Source organism: Sapajus apella, unplaced genomic scaffold (assembly GCF_009761245.1).
Source record: "Sapajus apella isolate SASKATOON/1434 unplaced genomic scaffold, GSC_monkey_1.0 scaffold17, whole genome shotgun sequence".
Lineage (NCBI taxonomy): Eukaryota > Metazoa > Chordata > Mammalia > Primates > Cebidae > Sapajus > Sapajus apella.
The window spans coordinates 28,112,436-28,139,555 of record NW_022436957.1 but is presented as its reverse complement, the minus strand read 5'-3'; the positions used below and the strand labels follow the sequence as shown (position 1 = coordinate 28,139,555).

Sequence of the window (27,120 nt, the reverse complement as noted above, 5' to 3'; positions counted from 1 at the left end):
CTGGTAGAAGTAATTAGAAGAATTACAGGAAAGAGAAACAGGTATAGAGATCCCCTAAAAGAAAAACAATCATCAGGAATCAGAGAATGATCTTAGCCGGCTTTTTATTAAGGCAGGGTCTGGTCATCCATAACTTACTCCTCAAAAGTTATTAGTATTAAGTGCTCATCCCATATCTTTTCTTCCTTCTCCCTGATGTCTCACATTCCACATGGTCTTTTTTTTTAAATTTTATTGCATTTTAGGTTTTGGGGTACATGTGAAGAACATGCAAAATTGTTGCATAGGCACACACGTGGCAGTGTGATTTGCTGCCTTCCTCCCCATCACCCACATCTAGCACTTCTCCCCATGCTATCTCTCTCCAACTCCCCTCCCCCCGCTGTCCCTCCCCTATTTCCCCCCAACAGACCCCAGTGTGTAGTGCTCCCCTCCCTGTGTCCATGTGTTCTCGTTGTTCAACACCCGCCTATGAGTGAGAACATGTGGTGTTTGATTTTCTACTCTTGTGTCAGTTTGCTGAGAATGATGGTTTCCAGGTTCATCCATGTCCCTACAAAGGACATGAACTCATCGTTTTTTATGGCTGCATAGTATTCCATGGTGTATATGTGCCACATTTTCCCTGTCCAGTCTATCATCGATGGACATTTGGCTTGTTTCCAGGTCTTTGCTATTGTAAACAGTGCTGCAATGAACATTCGTGTACACGTGTCCTTATAGTAGAAAGATTTATAATCCTTTGGATATATGCCCGGTAACAGGATTGCTGGGTCAAATGGAATTTCTATTTCTAGGTCCTTGAGGAATCGCCACACTGTCTTCCACAATGGTTGAACTAATTTACGCTCCCACTAACAGTGTAAAAGTGTTCCTATTTCTCCACATCCTCTCCAGCATCTGTTGTCTCCAGATTTTTTAATGATCGCCATTCTAACTGGCGCGAGATGGTATCTCAATGTGGTTTTGATTTGCATTTCTCTGATGACCAGTGATGATGAGTATTTTTTCATTTGCTTGATGGCCTCATGTATGTCTTCTTTTGTAAAGTATCTGTTCATATCCTTTGCCCACTTTTGAATGGGCTTGTTTGTTTTTTTCTTGTAAATCTGTTTTAGTTCTTTGTAAATTCTGGATATCAACCCTTTGTCAGATCCATTTCACTTCAATTCTGTTGAAATGCCATCCAGAGGCTCAAAAAGAATAGCCAGTTATCTTTAGTAAAGAGGTGCAGATGGGAGAAACTAGGAAGAGAAGTCCCCATTTAGTCCAATAAGAAAGAGAGATGTGTACTTAACACTCTGAGCTAGAACTCTAACAATACTTCCAAAAGAATATATCTGCATGTATTGATTTCTATCAATACATATCATCATAAATTCTATTATGATGATATGTTAAAATTTCTCTAACTTTAAAACACTTTTAGAGTCTCCTTTGGAAAACGTTTGAAGAAAAGCAAAGACAAGTCAGAATATATGCTTAGGGATTCTGAAAGACGGCATAGCTTATGAAGCATAATATTCTGAAAAGTGCATTCTTTACTAATTAATTTTATTCCCTCTCTCAATGGTTCAGCTTGTGCCTCAGCAATGTTACCATAGGTTACAGTCTTGTCCTTAACTTTAGAGACTTCCAGGATATCAGTGCCTAGAGAGTCTGTTTCATAGGCAATGATGCCAGTTAACTAATTTTATTGAAAAGTCTTTTTTTTATAACTAACATTGGTAATATACAGAGAGTCTTCAGTATTAGAGGTCATTACTATATGTCTTCCTAAGCATTCCACATCCCATTTTAATGTTTTTTCAACAAGCACTTGTTATGTTTTTACTATGTCCCAGGGATTGATTGTGTTGGGTAACATGTTTAACAGTGAAGAGAAGAGAATTTGTAACTACCCTGGTTGGGGTGGGTAATTTGAGAGCCTACTACCTTCCTTGGAACCCTGGAACAATGGTGGCCATATCTCAGGCTTCCTATTCAAAAAAGAATTCTAATTCTTTTTCAGCATCCATGTCACTATGATAGGTGGGTAGGCATGGGAACTGCTCCCTTGGGGCATGCAATCCAGTATAGAAAATAGACATTAATAAAATATTTTTTTAATGTGCAAATGTTAAAGAATGGATGCAACTTATTTATAAAGGAAAAAAAGTAAGCTTTTATGAAGGGAAATTATTCTTACTTAAATTGAGGTTTCAAGGCAATAGATGATTCCAAAGGAAAGTAATGTTTAAGCTAAGATCTAAATAATAGAGTGTCATGGGATCCTTTGGGTGTCACTTTGCCAGCCAGAAACATCTGTGGCAGGCGGCACCGCTGCCTGGGTTTTGCTTGTGTCCACTGGGCTCCTTCCACCCACTAAGCCTGGCAGGCTGTGCTTAGCTTGCACTACCAGCCCAGATGCCATGCCTGCCAAGGGAAAGCCAGGCACAGAGCAGCAAGGGGTATGTGATCAAGCAAGCATGGGACCTGGCCACTGTGCACAGCCAGGCATGCAAGCTGCAGTGGAAGGCAGTTCCAGGTGCCAGTACAGGTGGCAGTTCCATGTGAGGCTGTGGATGGACCAGATGTACCACAAGCAACTTCTGCTGTAGACATCAATGTCTGGACAAGGGGAATGCAGTAGCACCTGAAAGCTCAGAGACACCAGGAACCACAGATCCCCAAAGAGTATGTCATAGTATGTCACAGCCCTGTCTTGAGAAGCCCCATGTTATGGGCTCTGTAAAGGGCCACGGCTTTTCTCTCTTTCTCATTCCCCACAACATGGTGAGTGGGGGGCATGTTTCAGCCCTGTTTGTGTTATAGCTCTTTCTGTCCTACCATTCAGCAGGTTCCAAGTTTTTGTCCCATGTCCAAGAAGAATGAGGTACACAGACAACTGGAGGGTGGGTGAGCAAGGTGGAGAGGAGCTTCATTGAGTGAGAGAACAGTTCTTAGGAAACCCATGGTGGGTAGCTCCTTTCCATAGGCAGGTGGTCCCAGGGAGTGTCCAGGTCTCAGAGAAGAGGAGACTTGTGGTGGGTTCCTCCTTTATGCAGGCAGGCTGTCATGAAGAATCAAGGAAACCCAAAGTGGATAGCTCCTTCCTGCGGCTGGTAGTCTCAATGTCTGTCTGAGTCTGTCTGAGTCTGGAGTTTTATGGGCTCAGAAGGGAGGAATTACATGCTGATTGGTCCATGGGCATCCATGGGTAGGCCCAAAAAAAGCACCATAAGTTCTCACTTTGAGCTACAAACTCCACCCAGAACTGGCAGCCCAGCCCCCAGGCTTCTGTCCATTTCTGACTTGAAGGAGGGGTTTCTCTGTGGACTCGCCCCTTTCTACCCAGGACCCTGTCTGCCTCCTGCTGCCATCAACATGCCATCCATGGAACCCAGAGAGTTTGTGCCAAGGGGTACATGCAGGCCCACGCCGAGCCACTCTTAGTCCTCATTCAGCCTCTGTCCCATGCTCATCAGTGCCCAAAATCCAAAGGGCCTAAGGCAGCAGGAGGCTGGTATGTCAGCACTGCCCCAAGCACACATGGTCAGGTTGCAACAGCACACGGGCTTGGACACAACTTTGCTCTGCTCAGGAACCTGTGCCTGGAGAGAGGAGAGGCCAGGGAGTGGGAGCAGGCACTTCTGAGCACGCAGGGTCGAGGGGATTCCCAGGCCCCCAAGAGTGCAGGAATGCCTAGGTCTGGAGCTGTGACTGGGTAACTGCAGCTGTGCCTGGGAGCATGGAGCTCCCACCCTATCAACTCAGAAGGGAGCAGGGCTCCTGCCTGTTCCTGGGTCTCGCTGGCTCCACAAAGTGCACAGCCCTGGCCACAGCTCCCCTACTGCAGCTGGCATCTTTGCCGTGGCCACTCCAGTTAGGCTGCTGCTGCCATCATAAGGGAGAATGGTGAGTAGAGTTTCTAGGATGGATAAATGGTAGATCAAGGGAGCATGGTTTAAAAAAAAAAAAAAAAAACCTGCATGAAAAAAAGACTATAAAAAGAACACAAAGAAAACCTATTGTTCTAGGGAGATAACTATTTCTAATAAACAAAAACCGAGACACTTGATTAAGCCCATAGCTTACAGAAGATGCTCTAATGAAAATATCTTCCAGAGAAAAAGCGAAGCCATTAAAACCCTAGTTTTAGATATGTTCCTCTGTACAAGTTAAAAGTTGAGAGCCAACTAGATGTATTGGAGGACTCTATGGTCATAGAACCAAGAGAATTTCTGGCATATAAAAGGCATTTGAATTATTTTGTTGAAAGACTTTAATATTGAAGTTACTGCCTAACATTTTGGAGAATTAAAAGTATATGAAACGAATGAGGCCGGGTGCAGTGGCTCACACCTGTAATCCCAGCACTTTGGGAGGCTAAGGAGGGAAGATTGCTTGAGCCCGGAAGTTCAAAGATTAGCCTGGGCCACATAGCAAGACCATCATACCATATTTTGATTTTTCTAATAAAAATAATTATAAAGAATGGTTAAAGACAGGGTGTATTAGGGTTCTCCAGTGGGATAGAACCAACAGGAAGGAAGGGTGAATGGACGGATGGATGGATGGATGGATGGATGGATGGATGGATGGATTAGATAGATAGATGTATATAAGTATATATAAAATACACATTTAGGAGTTTATCATGGAAAGTTGGCTCACATGATTACAAGGTGAAGTCCCATGATAAAGTGTTTGCAAGCTGGGAAAAGAAAACCTAGTAGCCTGGTGCAGTCCAAGTCCAAAAGCCTCAAAACCAGAGAAGTTGACAGTACAGCACTCAGTCTGAGGCCAAAGTTCCTAGAGCCCCTGGGAGATCACTAGTGTAAGTTTCCGAGTCCAAAGACTGAAGAACCTGGAGTCTGATGTCCTGGGGCAGGAGGAGAGGAAACCAACCGCCCTGTAAGACACGGGAAGAGAGTGAATAAACTTACCAAGCAAGCTACTTTATCGTTCTTCTGCTAGCTTGTTCTTGCCTAACTAACTGGCAGCTGATTGGGTGTGGCCCACCCGCATTGAGGGTGGTCTTCCTCTCCCAGTTCACTGATCCACATGTCAGTCTCCTTTGACAATACCCTCACAGACAACCCAGAAGAAACAATACTTCCTCAGTGATCTAGGCATCCCTCAATCCAGTCAAGTTGACACATAATATTAACTATCACAACAAGTATTCTATTTTCAAGAAGGAAAACCTGGAAAACACAGTTTTAGATCAGATGATTAAACATAAGACCATGCACAATGGTATGGTTTCTCACTCATCTCATGAAGTTAATAAACATGTTTATTGTATAAAGCAATAATTTTTGCAGATGAGAAAGTTTTCTAAGAAGTAAGCTACATTCACTGAAATTGAGTCATGAAAACCAACTTTATATCAGATGACGTTAAGCAATTTGTAGAAATACTTTGTGGTATTAGTAAGACAAATAATTTGTTAGACTTATTAAATTGGCTGGGCCAATGGAATGGAATGAATATGAAGTATTTTGATTCTCCCAAAGGTTTTAGCAAAGCCTCCCCATACTATATTTGTTGGCAAGGTGGGTCTTTCTATCTCTGTGTGAGTTGGTGGATGAGTCTGTATTTTAACATGTTCCTTCCTAGTATCTGACCTACTTGCTAGAGCATTGGACTGAAAATGATTATGCATCTTTATTCAACCTGTAGTGTGGAAAAATTCTGGGGAAAGAAGCCATTTGAGGATTTAGCTGGGGCTCTGTTTAAAGTGCACCCCTGTAGGAGTGGTTAATGGAGTATTTCTGCTCCCACATTACATTAAAAGGTTTACAGCAATATCCTGTAAAGTTAGAATATAATATACAAATGTTACATCCAATTCTGTTTTAAGTCAGAAAAGTCATGTTTATAGTTTGAAATGTTGCTGCTCTTTAAAAAAGTAATTAGTATAAATCCATTGAATTAGTTTGAGATCTGACTTTCCATCTATAATGTAAATATTTATAAATATAAGTGTATAAAAATACATATAATTGTGTCTATATATGAATATAGGCATAAATATATAGTTACATTTATATACATCTTTTTATTTACATGAGTATATATGTACATATACATACATATATCTTTGTACATGTGTATTATCTTTATGTATATGAATATACATACATAAACATAAGCCTATATGAGAAAGAGAAAAGTGCACATGCTTATTTTGAAACAAGCTTCATAGTAAGAAGGATGATATAGATTCTTAGTAAATCAATGTAATCACAGATTGTGATATACTGTCTAGATTACAAGAACTAGTAACTATATTCTTTGCTGTTTTGAATACATGACATTTTAGGCCCATGATTAGTACTCTATCTTAGCTGCATTTTCTCAGATGACAGCATCCTGTGAAGAATATTTGTAGAATAGGGGATTATTTACTGAAAAACCTAATCAGAAGGTAGTGGCACATGAGCACTATTGCCATGGTGAAAAAGGAACGTGCTTACTCTGTGATTTTTCAAAATGCCATAATAACAGAAACAGACAAAAATTGGTAACTCTGGATATCTTTGCCCAGATCTTTCCTGAGTCTATATTCTAATTATCTTCTGGATATATCTTTGAAGTCCAAACATTTCAAACTCAGCAAGATGAAACTTAACTCATTGCAACTTGCCTTCCTTTAAACCTGCTTTCTTTACTGCATTTCTTATTTTTTTTTACTGTACTACCATGTGCCATGACACCCATACCAGAAACCTGGAGTCATCCCAAATTCATCCCTTTCCTTTTCCTTATGAGCCCTTGGCGTGCAATGTCAAAATATTTCTTAACTGTATCTTGTATTTATTATTTCATCTTTGTTCCTGTCAACATTTCTCAAGGTAAAGACCATGTCATAAGCCCCTGAAGTCCTTGCCTTCATTCTTACCGCCCTTCCATCCATTTTCAATGAACTTGGTGTGAGCTACCAAGAGCCTATCTAATCATTTCTCTTTGCAATCCTGAGTCACGTTCCGTCTTCTACAGATTCTGATAGCATGGCCTACAAGGTATTTGGTTATCTGACTCCTACCTTCTTTATAGACTTGTCTCGTATTATCTGCTTTATGTCCCTCAACCTGCATTTGATTCTTACAGGCTGTTTCTGATACCTTGTATGTTATCGCCTCTTTGCACAAATCACCCGATTTAAGCAGACTGCTCTACTTTGTAAGATCTACTTTGATAATTTCATCTATCTATGGAAAACTCATTTCAAGTATTCCTCCATGAAATCAGCCACTTACCTATTAATGACTACTCCTTCTTTCTGGCTTGTCTGTACCCTAATTATGCCCATTTGGGCACCTATCATATACTTATGCAGTTAATATTAATGTGCTTTACTTTTTTATTAGAATCTAAGTTCCATGAGATCTGTCTTACACATTCTTGCATGCCATTGTCAGATATAAGTAATCAGTAATTCTTGTAAGATAACTGAATGAACCTATGAGCAAATGGTTGGCTATAATTCCAAGAAAGAATTTTTATCTTAAAAAGGAGAGCTTTTTGTTGTAAGGCGGTTAAAAGGAGAAACTCTAGAAATAGACAATTCCTGCTCTGTCCCTTATCTACTGTATACCTTTGGGCAAGTCACTTAACCATTCTTGGCTTTTGTTTCTCCATCTTTAATATGAAGATTGTATTAGAACCAACATTATAGGATATCTGTAAAGGATAAAAGGGTAGTTGAGAGGCTAAAGCATTTAAAAATGACTGAAATATAGCAAGCAATAATATTAGTTACTGTTATCACCATCACCCCAGAGCATTCTTACAATGGGATAAGGGTTGTGGAGAAGTGGCGAACTGTTCTTCATTAATAATATTTAGCACACGCCTGAATCTCATGTGCAAGTATGTTTTAAAAGAGATTACATACTGAGTGGGAAGTTAGACTTGATAGCCTCCAAAGTCCCTTCCAATATCAAATTGTATAAAGATGGAGTGCAAGAAAATAAAAGAAAATGCTGTCCAGTCTTATCTACAAGAAGCATCATACTCCCTCATTCTGTAGAGAACTTCATATTTAAAAGCATGATTCTCAAAATTGCTTTCACAAGAAAAAACAATCATCTGAAAGTAATGGGAAAAGATAAAGAAGTCAAATACTATATTGTGCTAGTTATTTTGACCAAAAATGATAATTTTCAAAGGTGACAAAGTAAATCTGGATAAGTAGACAATAAGAGGACCAGACATTTAATGGTAATTTCTTTTTGGACGTTGTTATCATTATTGTTAGTGTCATTAAGAGTTTTAACTTGTGAAACGTGAGTATCACACAGGTTACAAAGTGAATGTGCTATATCTCAGTTACAAAGAGAAGGTTAAAACAATGAACAAAGAAAGTCAGTTGGAAAGTAAATGGTATACTGTGAAAGATAGTTGTTCAGAAAGACAATAAAGTCTGATTTTCTCTCATAGCCTAAATGTCAGTTATGTAACTAAAAGTGTTTATAGTACATATCTTTGAGATAGTATGAGAAAGAAGCGTCGATAGAATGTTAGACCCTATCAAATTAAGAAATAGAAGTTATTTATGAAGAGAAATTTGGTTGAAATATTTTGATGTTTCACTCTAGTTCCTAATTTTATATTTGGTGAGTTAAATATATTTTTAAAAATAAAAGATAACTTTAAATGTGATGGAAATAATCCACAAAGCTAAGCATGAACAATTATTGCTCATGAAGCAATAATTATAATTATTAACCTGCTTATTATTTTTCAGGGGTTTTATGTAATGCTGCCCCTATATCACAAATGAGAAAGCCAATGCATAATGAAGCTAAGCCCAAGTTCATGTAGCTTGCAGGTGGTAGGGCTGACACTGGTATTCAGATTTGTGTGACACCTCAACCTGGGATTTCTCCTAATATCTCAAATTTGTAGTAGATATTATTATGTGACCTTGAGAAAATTATGTGATTTTTTTCAATTTTGGTTTACTCATCAGCAAAAAGGGAATACAGAAACCTATCTACCAAAGTAATATATTTGTACCTGTAGATTTAACTCATTTATTCAAATACTATCTATCTATATAAAATGCAATATACTCATATATTCATATATATGAATATATATATATACACATATATATATGTGTATATATATATATACATGTATATATATATGTGTGTGTGTGTGTATATATATATATATATATAAAATGCTATATATATAAAAATATATAGCATTTGCATGGATGAGTTAAATTTACCAGTGCAAATATATATCTATACAATATAAAGATATATATTTATTTATTTTAGTGCCTGTCACACTCAATTGCATTAGTATGTATTTTTCTCTTCTAGAACAACACTGTTCTAGAAGATAATGGTTTATATATATAGATATATAGAGAGTTTATATATATAGTTTATATAAGCACTATATATATAAACACCTGTCATACTCAATTGCATTAGTATATAAAATTTTTTTCTTTCCTAGAAAAATACTCTTCAATAAGGAAGTTGCTATACACATTTGGCTATTTTGAGTGCTTGAATTGTGACTAGTATGCTTGAAAAACTGGATTTTTAATGTTATTTACTTACATATAAAATGGTACATAGTCCCGTTATTAGAAAACTTTTGAGTATGTTTTGAACACCTTTAATATGTGCATTGTTTTTTCAATTGCAAATTGTATCACATATAAAAAAATTAAATAATGAAATTTGAACATCCAAAATCAACATATTGTAAGTGTAGAGTTAACACTAGATTTCAGTTTATGATAATACATGATCTGTTGTGACGGATTTAGCCAAGAAGGTATTAGGTAGATTTGAAAGAACACAATCTCTTGATTACTCAACCTGTTTTCTATTCTGCCTTTATGATTTACGAGTTGAATAATAAATTGTCTCATGGAAAATTATCAAATGAAACTCAAAGATAATAGTGATAACAATGCCCAACAAACAAAATTACAGGAGAAATATAAGCAAGCATGCTGGAACAATAATATTCTTTATGAATGCCAGTGTTAATACATTTAAATTGTTTTAAAGTTTATTGATACCTAATATTTGTAGATACTTATGGAGTACATGTGATATTTTGTTCCATCCACGGAACATATAGTGATCAAGTCAGGGTATTTAGGGTATCTATCACCTCAAGTGTTTATCATTTTTATGTATTGGGAACATTTAAAATCCTGTCTACTAGCTATTATGAAATATATACTGTTGTTATCTATAGTCATCCTACTCTGCTGATAAACGTTAGAACTTATTCCTCTATCTAAGTGTATGTCTGAACCTATTAAACAACCTCTCTTCATTCCATCCATACACCCTTCCAAGTCTCTGGTATCTGTCATTCTAAACTATAGCTCTATGAGATCAAATTTTTTAGCTCCCAAATATGAGTGGGAACATGTGGTATTTGTCTTTCTGTGCCTGGCTTATTTTATTTAACATAATGACCTCCAGTTCCATTTATGTTGTTGCAAATGGCTTTATTTCATTCCTTTTTATGGCCAAATAGCATTCCATTATGTATATATAACCCGTTATCTATTTATCTGTTGATGGTCTCTGAAAAAAAAAAAAAAAACTTTATAGCATTCTTTAAATTGAAGTATCAAGCAAAGTACACTAATTATAATTGTAGCTTAAAGACTTATTACAGAAGTATCATACCATAAAAAGATAGCATGTTACCAGCAGCCAGGAACCCTCCATCAAGCCCTATGGTATCATAAACTCTTCTGACCTCCTCAAAGGTAACATATATCCTAAGTTATAATGCTGCAGATTAGTCTTGCTATATTTTGAACTTGATATGAATGAAACTTTTATATATGCAGTTTTTTAACTGTTTTTTTTCCCCCCACTGGATACTATATTTGTGAAAATCACTATGTTGTAGATAGCATTACTTCATTGATTTTCATTGCTCGATAGTATTACTTTGTATGAACATACCACATTTTACATAATCTATTGTTCGGAACATTTGGGTTGTTTCCAGTTTTGAAACATTACAAATAAATCATCTATGAACATAAATTTTACATACATTTTTGTGTATATGTGTAAGCTTTTGTATTAAGTATATATCTAAGATTAGAATTTCTTAGCCATTGGGTATATACATATTTAACTTTCAAAATATTAACAAAGGGTTTTCCAAAGTTGAATAAATTCATATTCTCACCAGTAGTAAATGAAAGTACAAACTGCTTCATATCTTCTTGAATACTTGGTTGTTAAACTTTTTAATTTGAGCCTTTGTGGTAGCTGTATAATGTCATCTCTCATTTTTCATTTATATATACTGATGACTAATGAAGTTGAATACTGTTTCAATTGTTATTGGGCATTTAAATTAACTCTTCTGTGAAATGCCTGATTTGTACTGGAGTTTTCATATATCTTTTAGTGATTTACTTTAGTTTATATATATTCTGGTTAGTAATTGTTGTTTACATTACATTTTTCTTTTTGAATGGGTGCCTTGTCTATTCACTCCTTAATGAAATATTTTTTCATAAACAGAAGTTTAACATATTCCACTTCAATATTTTTCTGTTATGTTTACTTTTGTCCTCAGTTTAAAAATCAAACTCTCTAAAATTCTGAAGCTGTTGTCCTGGGTTGCTGTATAGGAACTTTTTGTTTTACCTTTCATATTGCAATCTACCTATTATTACAGGTATGAGAAAGGGATGAATGTCCATTTTTCCCATATAGATTCAACTGAAACAACCAGTTGACACTGTAGAATATTGAGGAAAGGATGGTCTTATTGCAAAGCTGTTCACATTATGAATAAAATGCCTATACCTGCATCGATCAGATAATGGACTCTAGTCAGTTTTATTCCTCCACTTGCCTATCGTCATGCTGATACCATATTGTTTTAATTACTATAGCATTATGATAAATTTTAATATCTAGTAATTATTTTTGAGATGGAGCTTTGCTGTTGTTGCCTAGGTCATAGTGCTGTGGTAAGATCTCAGCTCACTGCAGCATCCACCTCCCTGGTTCAAGTGATTCTCTTGCCTCAGCCTCCGGAATAGCTGGGATTACTGGTGCCCTCCACAACACCTGGCTATTTTTTTGTATTTTGAGTAGAGAGAGGGTTTCACTATGTTGGTCAGGCTGATCTCGACCTCCTGACCTCAGGTGATCCACAGGTCGTGGCCTCCCAAAGTGTTGGGAATACAGCTGTGAGCCACCACACCCGGCCTGTATCTGGTAATACTGTAAAAGAAAAACTACACCAGAAGTTAAACAAGCAAGAAAGACTTTATTCAAGACTACTGGAATATGGATCAAGACTATTGCCATAGGGAAGAGAGATGGAAATCAATTCTACTGAAAAAAAGGCAGGAGAGATTTTAAGCACTGGGGAGAGCTAGTAGAAGACTACTGAAAAGTATTAGGGGTTAGGATGGTGATCAGCCATCTGGGAGTGTTAACTGGAACTTAATGAAGTTAGTCTCCTACCCTCCCACAGAGGCTGGGAGATAATGTGCTATCATTAACAATTATGTTTCAAAGAGATGGCTTCTAGGTCCTTGAGAAAGATAATCCTGAGTTGTAAAAGATTTACATCTCAAAGGGGCAGAGACTATGTTAATAGTTGCGAGTTTTCCTAAAGTTAAGTGCTCTAAGAAAAGAGAAGTCAGGAGACTACAGTCAAATAAAAACTTGTCTAGAGTTTAGTTCCTTAAGTTTGTTTTGGTCATTTGGTCAATAAAAGCCATCTTATTTTCTTCCTTTTTAAAGATTATCTTGACTATTTGGGGCCATTTGGACCTCCATATGAATTTTAAGAACAGCTTGTGAACCCCTCCACCTCCCCCCCGCCACGCAAAAAAAAATCTGCAATGGTTTTAATTGGATTTGATTTCTTCTGTAGATCAATTTATAAAGAATTAACATTTTTATTATATGAAGTCTTTCAATCCGTGAATATGGAATAGCCTTCTATTTAGTTAGGCCTTTATTTTCGCTCAATAATGTTTTTTAGTTTTTAATGTAAATGCTCTTAAACTTTTTCTGAGATTTATTTCTAGGTTTTTGGTATTTTTGCTGTTGTTATCAATATCTTTTTGAAATTACATTTTCTATTTGTGCTGATATGAAGAAATACAATTGATTTTTTTTTCTTGGCCTTGTATCCCGTGACCATGCTAAATTTACTTAATAATTTGAATACATTTTCTATAGTATTATTCAGATGTACATACACAAGTTGTTTTGAGTAATGACAGTTTTCTTTCTCCCATTCCAATTATTTTTCTTGTTATTAATTTTCCCTGCTGTATCGTACTGCATATTCTAGTACCATGGGAATATTGAGGATATTTATTTCTCATTTTACCTCTTAGAGGCAAGGCCTTTAATAAATTATCATTAAGTACAATTTTTCCTGTAGGTTTGTTGTATGTACCTTCTGTTCTTTTTTTTTTTTTTTTTTTTTTTTTGGTTTTGGCCAAACTTTTTATTTAGTATTCTGTAGTTGTTTAACACACACTTAGATGGTCTCATTGAGGGAGGGGAAAGGGGAGGTTCTTGCAGATTCCCAAGGAAATGTCAGAAAGACAAAATGGCCAGCATTATCCATTTGCATTTTTGGGTTTACTGGGCGATTATTTCCTTACATAGGCATCTGATTTCAGGTTTTTCATACTGAGATCATGGAGGTTTTAGTTGGAAGACACCCTGAAATCTTATGAGTAGCATACCCCAACCACCCTCTAACAGCTAGTTTGTTTGTATAGGCAGAATGATTCCTGTCTCCATTTTAGATGGCTAGATGTTTTGTGGAAGATCTTAGAATTGCTTGCCTCACTTACTGGGTTCTGTTCTTAATACTCTAAGAGGTTTTATTATTACCAGATGCTGAATTTTATCACATATTTTTCCAAAATAATTTGAGATGGCCATAATTGTTTTCTTCTTTACTCTACTTTACGTCAAATCACATTGCTTAGTTTTCTAATGTTAAAAAAGCCTTTCTTCCTGAAATAAACTAAACCTAGATAAGATGTATAATCTTCCTGTGTATTGCTGGATTTTCTTTGATTCATAGTTTTCCATTATGTCCATGAAAGTGATTGGACTGTTATTTTCCTTTCTTGTCATATGCTTGCTAGGTTTAAGTACCTGATTATCCAGGCTTTGGAGCTTGATTCATAACTGGAATGTACAAATTGAAAAGTTTTAAATTAAACATTTTATACATTTAATTACACATAAAATGTCCATTTTTCATTTGAATTTCAAAATTTTATTTTTCCAGATTTTCCATTTTGGGGTCAGTTTGAGTAACTTGTATCTTTCTAGGAATTGGCCTATTGCATCTAAAATAGTAGATGTATTCACATAAAAGTTCTATTTGGTCCCTATGGTGTTTAATAGCATTTTATTATCAGTGTTTGAAATTGAGAAAAATGTGACATAAAAGAATTTTAACCTCTCTGGAGAAAGCAAATGATCTGATGATCCTTAGTCTGTTTTTCTACATAGTAACCACAGCAGGAGTCTAGTTGTCCTGCACTCTTTAGCATAGGCTCTTTATTTAGCCACAGTCCCCATTACTACCCAAGCTCTTACACCTAGATTATTGTATGCATTTTATTAGGTATGCATGTTAGAATTTGTGATTTCTTGTGGATGAAAAGTTCTGAGGTCAAGAGTTGACAGGAGGCATAGCGGAATACCTATTTATACACACTTATTTTCAAGTAAGATACCTATTGAGGCTGGGCACAGTGGCTCACGCCTGCAATTCGAGCACTTTGGGAGGCCAAGGCAGGCAAATCACTTGAGGTCAGGAGTTTCAGATGAGCCTGGCCAACATGATGAAACCCTGTCTCTATTGAAAATACAAAAATTAGCCAGGCGTGGTGGTGTGCACCTGAAATCCCAGCTACTTGGGAGGCTGAGGCAGGAGAATTGCTTGAACTTGGGAGGTGGAGGTAGCAGTGAGCCAAGATCGTGCCACTTCACTCTAGCCTGGGAGAAAGAGAAAGATTCTGTCAAAAAAAAAAAAAAAAAAAAAAAAAAAAGATACCTATTGAAACATGGCCCTGGTGTTTAAAACTATAAAGGTGAAAACTTTTCAACTCTTGTGCAAAACATAAGCTTTATCAACGATAGAAGAAATGCAAAAAAAATTATTATTTAGTGTCCTTCTAAAATGTTTCACTGTGTTCTATGTTAAAATTCTATCATACTCCAGATTTATCACATCTGGAATCAAGGCTGATTTTTTTTTTTTTATTGACTGAACCCTAAATCCTTGCCAACACAAGCATCTCAATAACTCATCACAGTTTTCAGAGCACTTTCACATTTATTGATCTATCTGACCCTAGCAATTACCTGGCTAAGAGGGTAGGTGCTATTATCTCCATTTCACTAGTGGGAAAAACTAAAGCACAGCAAGACTGAGTTTGTTCACAAATGTTACAAAGTTGGGCAACGGTAGAAGTGAAGTGAGAATGCAGGAAGTTCATACTTTATGTAAAGGTTAGCAGATTTAAAGATCCAAAAAGATGATTCTAAGACAAAAATTGGGGAAAAAGCCTCCTATGGATAACTACAGTGGTAGTGTTCAGCTTTGTGACATTTGTGCAAGATGTTAACTTCGAAGGTAGGGAGCCCATCTCAAGGAGCTCAGAGTCTGCGAGGCATAAAACAGTAAGAGGAAACGTCAAGCTACCAAGGAATGCCTGGGAATGTGATGAATGCTGGAAAGAATGCCGTTATGCTGGAATGTTCTTAGGACTCCTGCTCTTTATATTCTGGATCCCAGTTGAATAGACTGGTGGGAGCTGGAGAATACAGAGTTTATTAAGCTGCCAAAAAACATTAAATAACATCCTGCAAATAATAACAGCAGTGACAACAACAAAAAGGCTTTTCCAGATTTATTCATTAGCACTTTGTATACTCATACAAATAAATAATCTATGAAACTGACTGAAATAGCATAGAGAAGAACATTCTGCTTCCAGTTAAAATCTCACTACATTTTCAGCACAATCACAAAGGCAGAATTTAATCAACAAATCAGGCAGTCTTATTTACCTTTTAAAAATAAATCCTGGCAAAGTCCGGATGTTCTTAAACTGGAAGTGCAAGTATTTTCTGACGCTTTGTGATTAAACAAATACAGAGTTATGATGTCAAATGTTTTAGATGAAATTATAATATTAAGCTCTAAATCTTTGTCAAGCAGATTAGATAAAATGTTAAACCTAGTCAAACTTCTGGTAAAACAAAATATGAAAAGACTCCAAAGGGATTCAGCATCCATGTATCTCCTTATAGATTATGTGGCACAAATTGGAAGGCATATCTTTTATAACGAATGCTCTGCTGAGTGAATATCATTATGAATGAGCATCAACTTGTAGTGAAATAGATCTGAAGTCAAATCCTAGACACTCAGTAATGTGCCTTCTGTGACTTTAGACAATTTCTTCACCAATCTGTCAGCTTCCTCATCTGTAACCTGCCCCTTTGGAAGTGACTTTCCAAATTCTTTGAATTTGAATTCTTTGAATTCAGACAGGAGATGTTACAGGATCATTTATATAGAAGAATTATACTTTCAAAAAACCTTCGGTGAGTGTTTCCTCTCATCAAAATTGGTTTATCTGCCCTGTAACATATGTTAGACAGTGAAGATATAAGGTATGCCATTTTATATTATGTTTGTTCAGTTAAGTTTGTAGAAACATGTAAAACTGAGAATCAAGCCACACCCTTGGCTAAATGCTATTCAGCAAGACTCTGCCACATTTCTAGCCTCATAAAGGATTGTATTTCATTTTTTTTCAGTGTTATTTGATGTGATTTCCATTTCACCATCAGTAAGACTAAGTTGCTTATACTTCTTAACTGCATAGTTGTTGATAAAGAAAGAAAGAAAAATCAAGATATAGGTGATTTTCAGAAGGCTCATTACACATCAAATTCATTTAGCAGAGTATATTATAGGGTCTTAACCTGCAATAAAATAAGATGGTTTGTTTTCTGCCTCCCTCTTTCGTAAACCCCAGTTGCTGATGCATTGTGTGGTCCATGGTACATAATTATTCCTACTTTAGTGGATATACGCCTGGGAACACTCTGTCTCTTAATACCAATACTTATGGGCACAGTTTAGGTTTCATATTCCATCCCTGGCTTCCATAAATTCAAGGGTCACTGTATTTAAGATTTGCCTCCCAGGCTTGTCAAATTTTCTTCATTTACCTTTATCCAAATGTTCTTTTAATAGCCATTTTTCACTTTTGCATTGAAATACCAACTCAACCAAACAAAGGAATTCAGATGAGAAATGTCCTTGGCACGTATAACAATATGAGATGTGAATTAAATGAGGGGGAAAAATCCTCCCCTTTGTGGATCTGAGCATGGATGATAATGGAGTTGTGATTTAGTCTATGAAAATATGTTAGACAAAGTGAGCTGACCTTTAGCTTCACTTATTGCTGAGACGAGAGCACAAATAAAAAATAACTTCTCTTTTCATTTTGTGAGGCTTTATAATTCATTGGGTTTACATTTATGTGTATAGTGTTTAGCTCTATAAATATATGTATTATTTCTAAAAGCTCAAGGAATTCCTAGACATAAATAGAAACTCGGAGATGCACTGAGTTGAGGTTACATATTTTTATTTCTCTAGAGAAGAGGTTTCTAATTCTAATACAGTGGTTCTTTAAGAAATATATTAGCTTCCTGTTAGTCACATTTGATCCAATTTCTTACACTGGTTTAACAATTTGTTTACACTTATTCAGGAAAGACAGGAACCAGCATCTTTGAGTGATTCTAGAGATGAGGGGTAATATTCCAATTGCTTTGCTTCATTCTTTGTAATTCAAATTAAGGCCAGTATTGCTAAGCAATAAATAGAAAAATCCATACATTCAAGCATTTTGTGTACATCTATTTATACTTGTGCATATGGCATTGCAAAAATCTCTGGGTAGATGTGTACAGCATACGAGCAAGTAATTTCTCATTCACTTACCTACTTACACCGAGATCAGTAAAAAGCACCATGCCTGCATTGCTACAGAAGTGACTTAGATTCAATTCATTGAGTATTTTCTGAGAGTAAGATAGGTTTAAGCAATGGAATATGTTATTAAAGGATATGTATACTCTCTTGTATTGGAAACCTTTAAAGAATATACTCGAAGACTAAACATCTATTTGTAAAGATTTAGTGGGTACCTTTCTAGAGTGAACATAGTAAAATATAAGACCCTTGGCAGTTCTTGGATTTGATAAAAGAGCCATGATCAAGCAAAATGTAAATAACCACCAACTCTTATACAACTCGTTTCAAATTGGAAGTACTTGCCAATACATATTCTTCTTTAATATTTGCAATTCTTTAAGGGGTTGGTATTAGTATTTCCTTTTTTTTGTTGTTTGTTTGTTTGAGATGGAGTCTCGCTCTGTCGCCAGGCTGCAGTGCAGTGGCTTGGCTCATTGCAACCTCCAAATCCCTAGTTCAAGCAATTCTCCTGCCTCTGCCTCCCAAGTAGCTGGGATTACAGGCACACACCTCCATGCCCAGCTAAGTTTTGTATTTTTAGTAGAGACAGGGTTTCACCATATTGGTCAGGATGGTCTCGATCTCCTGACCTCAAGTGATCTGCCCGCCTTTGCATCTCAAAGTGCTGGGATTACAGGCGTGAGCCACCGTTCCTGGTCTGTATTATTATTTTCTTTAACAGGCAGTTAGCCACATATTTCTTGCAAAAGAATCCATCTATCTTAAATGTCTTTTGTATTATTCCTTTTGAGGGGTATCATTAAAAAAGTACATGGACTGGTGGCTTAAACAAGAAAACCTTATTTTCCCACCATTCTGGAGGCCAGAAGTTCAAGACCTAGGTACTTGCAAGGGTTGGTTTCTTGTGAGGCCTCTCTACTTGGCTTGCAGACGAATGCCTTCTTCCTGAGTCTTCACATGGTCTCTCCTCTGTGTTGCACAGATCCCTGGTGTTTCGCTATGTCCAAATCTCATCTTCTCATAAGGATACCTGTCAGATTGGATTAGAGATAACCCTAATAGACTCATTTTAACTTAATGGCCTGTTTATAGGCACTATCTCCAAATATGGACACATTCTCATGTAGTAGGTGGGGCATAGGGCTTCAATATGAATTTTAGAGTACACAATTTAGCCTGTAACATCTTCTTTTTATATTTGGCATATGCAGATATTCAATACATATTTGTTATATAATAAATGCATGACTGATGAATGAATACATTGATGGCTATCATTAACTGTAAGTTAAACATTAGCCGAATCATAAACTTGCTTCAGTAAATTATCAAAATTATCTACAATCATTATTTGGATACAAAGGATACTTTTAGTGATATTTTTTAAATAGTTGTCTTAAATAGGTTGCCTATGTGCTTAAAAGAGTAGTAAATTACAGCAATCCCTCCGTTTCTCCCTTATCCATGGTTTTGCTCTCCTTGGCTTCAATTACTGGCAGTCTACCATTGTCAGAAAATATTAAATGAAAAACTCCAGAAATAATTCATACATTCTAAATTGCATGCTGTTTTGAGTAGCATGATGAAATCGTGTGCCATCCCACTTCTGTCCCAACCAGGACTGAGTCACCCCTTTGCCCAGCATCTTCATGCTGTCAGTACTAGCCACCCATTACTCAGTACCTGTCTTGGTTCTCAGATCAACTGTCATATCGCAATGCTTGTGTTCACGTCACCCTTATTTTACTTTGTCGTGTCCCCAAAGTACAAGAGTAGTTATATCGGCAGTTCAAATACACCCAAGAAAAACTGTAAAGGGTTTTCTTTATGTGAGAAGATAACAGTTTCCAACTGAATAAGGCAAGAAAAAAACCATATGCTGGGATTTATCAAAATCTATGGTAAAAACGAATTTTCTATCCGTGAAATTGTGAAGAAAGAAAAATAAATTTTTAAAGAGTATATATAGGGTTTTTTACTATCTGCAGTTTTAGGCATCCACCTGAGGATTTTGCAACATGTCCGCTGTGGATAAAGGGGAACTACTATGTTCGTTTTTTGTGATTCATTCATACAGTGAACAAAACTGCAATATTAAATGCATTGCATTAATACATCTCAGAATTTCGGTAAATTTGAAAATCTTATGCAACCTGGAATAGAGGATCTTTATTTGGATTTGTTTTATAGAATATCCCAGTAAAATTAATAAATTATACATTTCCACCTATTGGGGTTACAAGCTTAAAATGCTGCTTCAGTGGACACTATCTGTATGTCTTATAGCACTAGAGAGAAGATGCTATATTCACTTGGAAGTCTCTATTTTGTTTATGAATGTGATGCTATAGCTTGAGTCTGTTCTTTCTTCCTTTGACTGTCTTCTTCACTGGAGTTGATGGGCTACAATAAATTTCCCACATTTTGACTTTTTAGATCTGTATGATCACATGAGGCAGATGGTATATAGTTAAGAGATAAGATTTTCTCCATTCAAAGCTTTTTTCTCCCACAACTAACCTATTAGCCATTTTGTTAAATGCCATCTTGCCTGACATGTACTGACAGGGTCACTAGGAAGTTCACTAAAAAAAACTTAAAGTATGTTTTAGAAAAACCTGCATATACTCGTTCATAATAATTAGATGGTTAAAGTTATTGAATTCATTGATTTAAGCTGACACAATTCCTGTGGGCATCTTGCATCACCATTTGAGTGCTATGGCTTTTATTGTAAACTAACATAACTCAAAATAAGTTGAATAAGAGAGTGAAACTACAAAATAGGAAAAAATTTCGTTATGCTGAAAGCAATAACATTGATATTTATGAAGAAAAACTGAAAACTCGTTCATAATTGAACTATGTATAAGTACATGATAATTTTAATACTGTAGAAAAATGTTTACAGGCTTCTATATAGCCATGTGTGTATTTTCTTTAGGTGGATCATGGATCAAACAATTTAAGGAACATGACTCTTTAAGTCACTCAGAAATAGGTGGATTAGGGGAAGGCCTGGTGGCTTACACGTGTAATCCCAGCAATTTGGGAGGCCAAGTTGGGTGGATCACCTGAGATCAGGAGTTGGAGACTAGCCTGGCCAACATGGCGAAACCCCATCTCTACTAAAATACAAAATTAGCTGGGCATAGTGGTGCATGCCTGTAGCCCCAGCTACTGGGGAACCTGAGGCAGGAGAATTGCTTGAACCCAGGAGCGGGAGGTTGCAGTGAGCTGAGATAGCACCATTGCAATACAGCCTGGGCAACGAGCAAAACTCCATCTCAAACAAAGGAAAGAAATAGGTGGATTATTTTCATGACGCCCATTTCACTTGTGTTGATTAAATAATGTGTTAATATCTTCTAGATGGGTTGATACATATATGTAGTGTCAAGTAACATAGAAATTATGAGACTTATAGACACTCAATAAATTTTTCAAAAATATGGCTTACATTTTTTCTAGCTCTTATTCTATATAAAATAAGGCATGTCTGTATTTTATGATATTTCTAGCTTTAAACTTCCTGTATATGAGACAATAACTTTCTTGTTTATGTGAAAAAGTCAAAAAACTTGAAATTTTAGGCTGTAAGGTACATATTAATGAAGTTGAAGTAAGTGCCATATTTTTTAAACACCTACTTTGCACAGAAAGCAACACAGTACATATTTCCCATCCAAAAATCATTGATAGTTGGTTTATGTTATGTGTGAAAATAGTCTGTGTTCTTAGACATTAGTAACATGTTAATGATATAGTAGTTTTTACTCAGAGATTATAACAGTTTTCTCCTTAAAGTAGTTTAGACACAGAAAATTTTAATACTTTTATAATAATAATTGAGAAAAATTAACAATCTACCTATGAATGGAGTCTAACTTAGAATTGTCTTCTACAATCCAGACAGTAGTCAATTTTCATTACATAAGATTGCCTCAATTAAGAGTCTTTTGAAGCATTCTGTTTAGTAGTTAGACTTTTATTCTTTAAGGTATATTTTCAAACCTAAGGAAGATACACATTTTACATGTTCTCATTGCAAAACCCTCTCTAATTCTATATGTGCATCTTTGCTATCTTACATTTGCTGTGGAGACATTTTATATAGTGGTATAATAACCACTTCATATTGCTTATAAGTATCTTTGCTTTTCTAGGAAAGGTACAAAACTTGGTGAGATAAAGACAAATGAAAGACATACCACTTGTTTAAATGTAAGCAGATCAGGAAGAGTGCCCTTTCCAACTTCTCATGTACATAGGAGACTCAGATACTTTGGCAAATGATTCATTTCATTTTTAATAAAAATGTAGTTAACAATTGTTTGCTGATACTGTGGTTGATTGTCTCTTCCCCAGGTATTGGGAGATCGATGGGCAAACATCTGTAGGTGGACAGAAGATCGCTGGGTTCTTTTACAAGACGTTCTTCTCAAATGGCAGCGTCTTACTGAAGAACAGGTGAGTCATGTGTGAGAAACTAGCTGTAAAAGACATGGGGGATATTAAATTGGAAAAATAAAGATTTATGTTTAATTATTTATTCCTTGGAATTCTTTAATGTCTTCCAGTGCCTTTTTAGTGCATGGCTTTCAGAAAAAGAAGATGCAGTGAACAAGATTCATACAACTGGCTTTAAGGATCAAAATGAAATGTTATCAAGTCTTCAAAAACTGGCCGTATGTACTTTCTAGTTTTTAGTATCCTTGTAAAAACCCCATAGTATATATTATCACTATTATTTAGTCTCTTCTATGATATTGAATATTAAATGTTTATTGTTTTTGCTTGGATCATAGATTATTCAAAGATGGCCGGGCGCGGTGGCTCAAGCCTGTAATCCCAGCACTTTGGGAGGCCGAGGCGGGTGGATCACGAGGTCAAGAGATCAAGACCATCCTGGTCAACATGGTGAAACCCCGTCTCTACTAAAAATACAAAAAATTAGCTGGGCATGGTGGCGCGTGCCTGTAGTCCCAGCTGCTCAGGAGGCTGAGGCAGGAGAATTGCCTGAACCCAGGAGGCGGAGGTTGCGGTGAGCCGAGATCGCGCCATTGCACTCCAGCCTGGGTAACAAGAGCGAAACTCCGTCTCCAAAAAAAAAAAAAAAAAAATAAAAAAAGATGTCATATTGCTGCTTTTCTGAATTAAAGTAAGGAAATCTCTAGGTAGATTTTCAGCTTGGCTTTTTCAAACAGAGTTGTACTGTTGAAGAAACATAGCATACCAGAATAAGACTTCAATTAAAATTAACAAAGTAATACTAAGAAATGTTTGTGAGCCTTTAATACAGTTCTAAGCAGCATAGTCCAAAATAATAGGCTAAAGTTGATTCTCAGAGTAATACGTGAGAGATGCAAATGAAAATTATCCTCACATTCATGGAGTTTAACCTTAGTTTATTAGTCCATTTTTGTGTTATGATAAAGGAATACCTGAGACAGGGTAATTTATAAAATAAAGAGGTTTAAGGGGCTCATGATTCTGCAGACTGTACAAGAGTCATGACACCAGCATCTGCTGCCAGTAAGGGCCTCAGGAAACTTACAATTATGGCAAAAGGAGAAGGGGAGCCAGTGCATATCACATGGCAAGAGTGGAAACAAAAGAGATAAGGGAAATGTCCCAGGCTCTTTTAAACAGCCAAATATCATGTGAACTAACTGAATGAGAGTTTACTCATCACCAAAGGGAATGTGCTAAGTCATTCATGAGACATACACCCTCATGATCTAGTCACCTCCCACCAGGCCCTAACTCCCCCACAGTGAGAATCACATTTCAAAGTGAGATTTGGAGAAGACAAAGATCCAGACAACATCACCTAGTTATTCAAACCAAAACCATTAAAGCCAATCATATGGCATTGATTATAAGTGTCCCATGTGTTTTGAGAAGTGAGATTCCTCTGGCAATAAATGGACTTTAGGAAAGGCTTCATTGAAACGTTTGGTTTCAGCAGGAATTTCCATGATTAAAAACAAATAACTTGAAAGCTTCTCTTACTTTGTGAATTTTATCATTTCTAATAAAAGAGGGCAGTCTGATATGAGCTTATTTTTTCAAGTGAAATATTCTATATTATGATTTCTTAAAATTTTTGAAAAATTTAAATGTTCACTTGATATGAACTATTATAAAACAAAATGATTGTAAATAGTGTTTTATAATTTCACCTGAGTGAATCAATCTATATCTGTATCGATATTATGTATTGTACTTCATAAGAATTGAATCATTTTTAAACTTAAGTAAATTTGTCCACTTACTTTAAATATGTACCATTTTATCAGATATTTATTTGTTTCATACATTTTTGGCTCCATAAATGCTAAGCCTCATTGGTCTTTTAATTTAAAGTAGATTCACTTATGTATTACTTGTTATTACAAGCTAGGTTGTTATTGATAAGAAATCATTGCTCAAAGAATATAGAATTTCTTAAGTGATGTAACTGTCAAAAACAGAGTCCAGAAATGTAATCTGTTTATGTTTCAAAACACAAGTACAAAGATATCCGATATATTTGTAGTTTGGCCTGCTGCTGGTGGGGAGTGATTGAGAGTTTGAAAAAAAAAAAATCATATTTGCATTTTGGTAATACGTTTTGGTAGGAAGATGTTTGATGGTATGAAGACTAATCAGAATACCTGAACTAAGAAGCACTGGGTATTAAGATAAGGAGAGAGGCATTAGAATGTTAAGTGGTGATGCCCAAAACTTGTGATAACAGGCAGAATTTTGAAATGGTTCCCAGACGTTTCATTTGGGTGACTGGGTTCCTAGGAGGGTTACTAGCCCTAATGAGAGAATAGGAGTAGCTGGAATGACAAGAATGATAATTATTTCAGATTTGGATATATTCAGTGTAGAGTGTCTTCCAGACTACCATCCTTTCCATTAGCTGGTTTACACAATTAGAATCTCAGAAAAGGGTTCATGACTAGTTATTGATTCAGAAGCAATCAAAATGCTTCTGAGGGATTGTGCAGAATGACACATTAAGTAAAGGGAATAGATTCCAGGGGGAATATCTACAATCACGGAGTAGACAGAGGACAGGATGTTTACAAAAAGATTGAGCAGGTATCGTTCAAGAGTACAAGGGGAAAGTGGTATCACAAAAGTGAGGAGAATAAATATTTCAAAAAGGTAGGAAGTGGTACACACTGTCACATGCCACAGAGAGAAAAGGATATATTTATGATGAATTTTACCATATGTAGAGGAATAGATGCGTGGATTACAACTCCTTAAAGCTGATTATTCCTTACAAACATTTTTCTTCTCAGGCAAAATATGAATCCTTTCAGTAAGTAAGTGACTGACCGCTGATTATCAAAGTGCAGTCATTCCCTTTGATTAAGAGCCAAGATATATTGCTAGTTAAATACATAACCATGTGCTTCAGACACTCAATCATAATGGAGATAGTCAATCATTTTCTGTGAGTTGAAAAAGTCACAAGTCTGCCTAGATTCAAGGAAAATGAATTAGATTTTGTTTCCTCATGGAGAAGCACCAAGGTCAAGTTATAGCAAAGCATCTGAGATGAGGATATTTTACAGCCATCTTTGGAAAATGCCACATGGATGCCAGAATATTACAGTTATTTTTCATGATAATGAATTCCAAGTCTTAATATCTAGCGAAAGTTCCTACATATATTCTTGACTGGACTTGCCAATCAAGAAAGTGCTTTTTAGGAAGCCACAAACTGACAAAATTCAAATATGTTAAAGCTAGATGAGATTTTGCATCTTATCTGGTGTTCTTTCAATCTAATTACACATCTAAAGTTTATTAGGACCAGCTACTCAGGTTATTTCAAAGAGAAAATCGAGAACAAGAAAAAACACAGCTCCTGTGTCCTGTAACAATAGTATCAGACTTAAAATGAACACTAAGACATCCAGACTCAGGCCCAGGCCTTTCAATCTATTGCAAAACTCCTCATATCATTTGATTTCTTGGAAAAAAGTAATTGCAACTGAGAACTGTCATTTATAACAATCATGTGTCTCTGTGTTAACATTTTTGTGAGCAGAAATCTTTGCTAGCCTCAGGGCCATAAAAATGCTTTTTTAACAAAGTTGCAGTAATTTTCCAATTGGATTAAAATTTGTGTTATGTCACTTTGTGAACAAAGAGAAAATATGTTTTCTATAGGTCTTATCATTTGATAGTTTAAGCCAATTAAAAAAACCTGACAGCTGGTCTAGAATTTGAGGTAAAATTCCCCTGCTGACTCAGGCAGTGAATAAGAATTTAATGTTCATTAAAATATGTCACAATCTGAGACCCAAAACAGGTACCATCTGTCACCAGTTTCCACTGCATATCTAGGTATAGATACGCTGTGTGAAAACGCTCTTTTACTTAAAATCAGTGTAATTTGTTATGAAATGCTATCACTAATAACCCATGGGACTGTTTCCTCCCTATCATTGGAGTGGGAGATAGGGATTATGACATTTAATTTGCTCTAAATCTTGGGGATTCATATCCAAATCATGTAAATCTATTATTTTTTATAATCAATGCTGATTTAAGTTTTAAACTGCTTTGGCATCAAGGATGAAAATGAAAGGAAACAAACAGGAGCTTTTATGGGGTGAATTATAAGACTTGTAGAATCATGTAAATTACCAGTCTAGAAGAAAGCTGTTCCTGGGTAAATGTATTGCTGCTGTGGGGACTGTTGGTGTTTGCCAGGGAAGTATTGCTCTGGGGAAGCATGGGGGTCCACGAGAGTATGGTGTATAAGGTGGCTGGGAATTGAAGAGACTCAAATGGCTGTGGGATCAAAGGAAATAAATGGATGAAGTGCTTATGGTAACTGAGCAAGTTCCCATTGACATTGTTGTTTGACTTGCTACCTTCCCTCAACTCCTGTGATGGCCCTCAAATAATTCATTCAGACAGAATCAGTGTTTCTCAAAATGTGTTCCCCAGACCGGCAGCATCAGTATCAAGGAAATTTGTTAGAAATGCACATTGTTAGGTCATCTTCAGACCTACTGATTTAGAAACTCTCAGACCTACTGATTTAGAAACTCTCATCTTGAAAGAACGTCAGAACTA

At 36.1% G+C, this 27,120-nt stretch overlaps 1 protein-coding gene across 10 annotated transcripts in view; it reads left to right on the top strand.

The window, feature by feature from the left end:
- DMD (dystrophin) overlaps nt 1-27,120 on the top strand; it is a 2,282,798-nt gene that overhangs the window by 763,204 nt on the left and 1,492,474 nt on the right. For all 10 annotated transcript variants that reach the window (XM_032285804.1, XM_032285805.1, XM_032285797.1 and 7 more), the window contains 2 exons: nt 22,396-22,497; nt 22,608-22,715. In XM_032285804.1, coding sequence (XP_032141695.1) covers nt 22,396-22,497; nt 22,608-22,715 — 210 coding nt within the window. The remainder of the gene's footprint in view (nt 1-22,395; nt 22,498-22,607; nt 22,716-27,120) is intronic.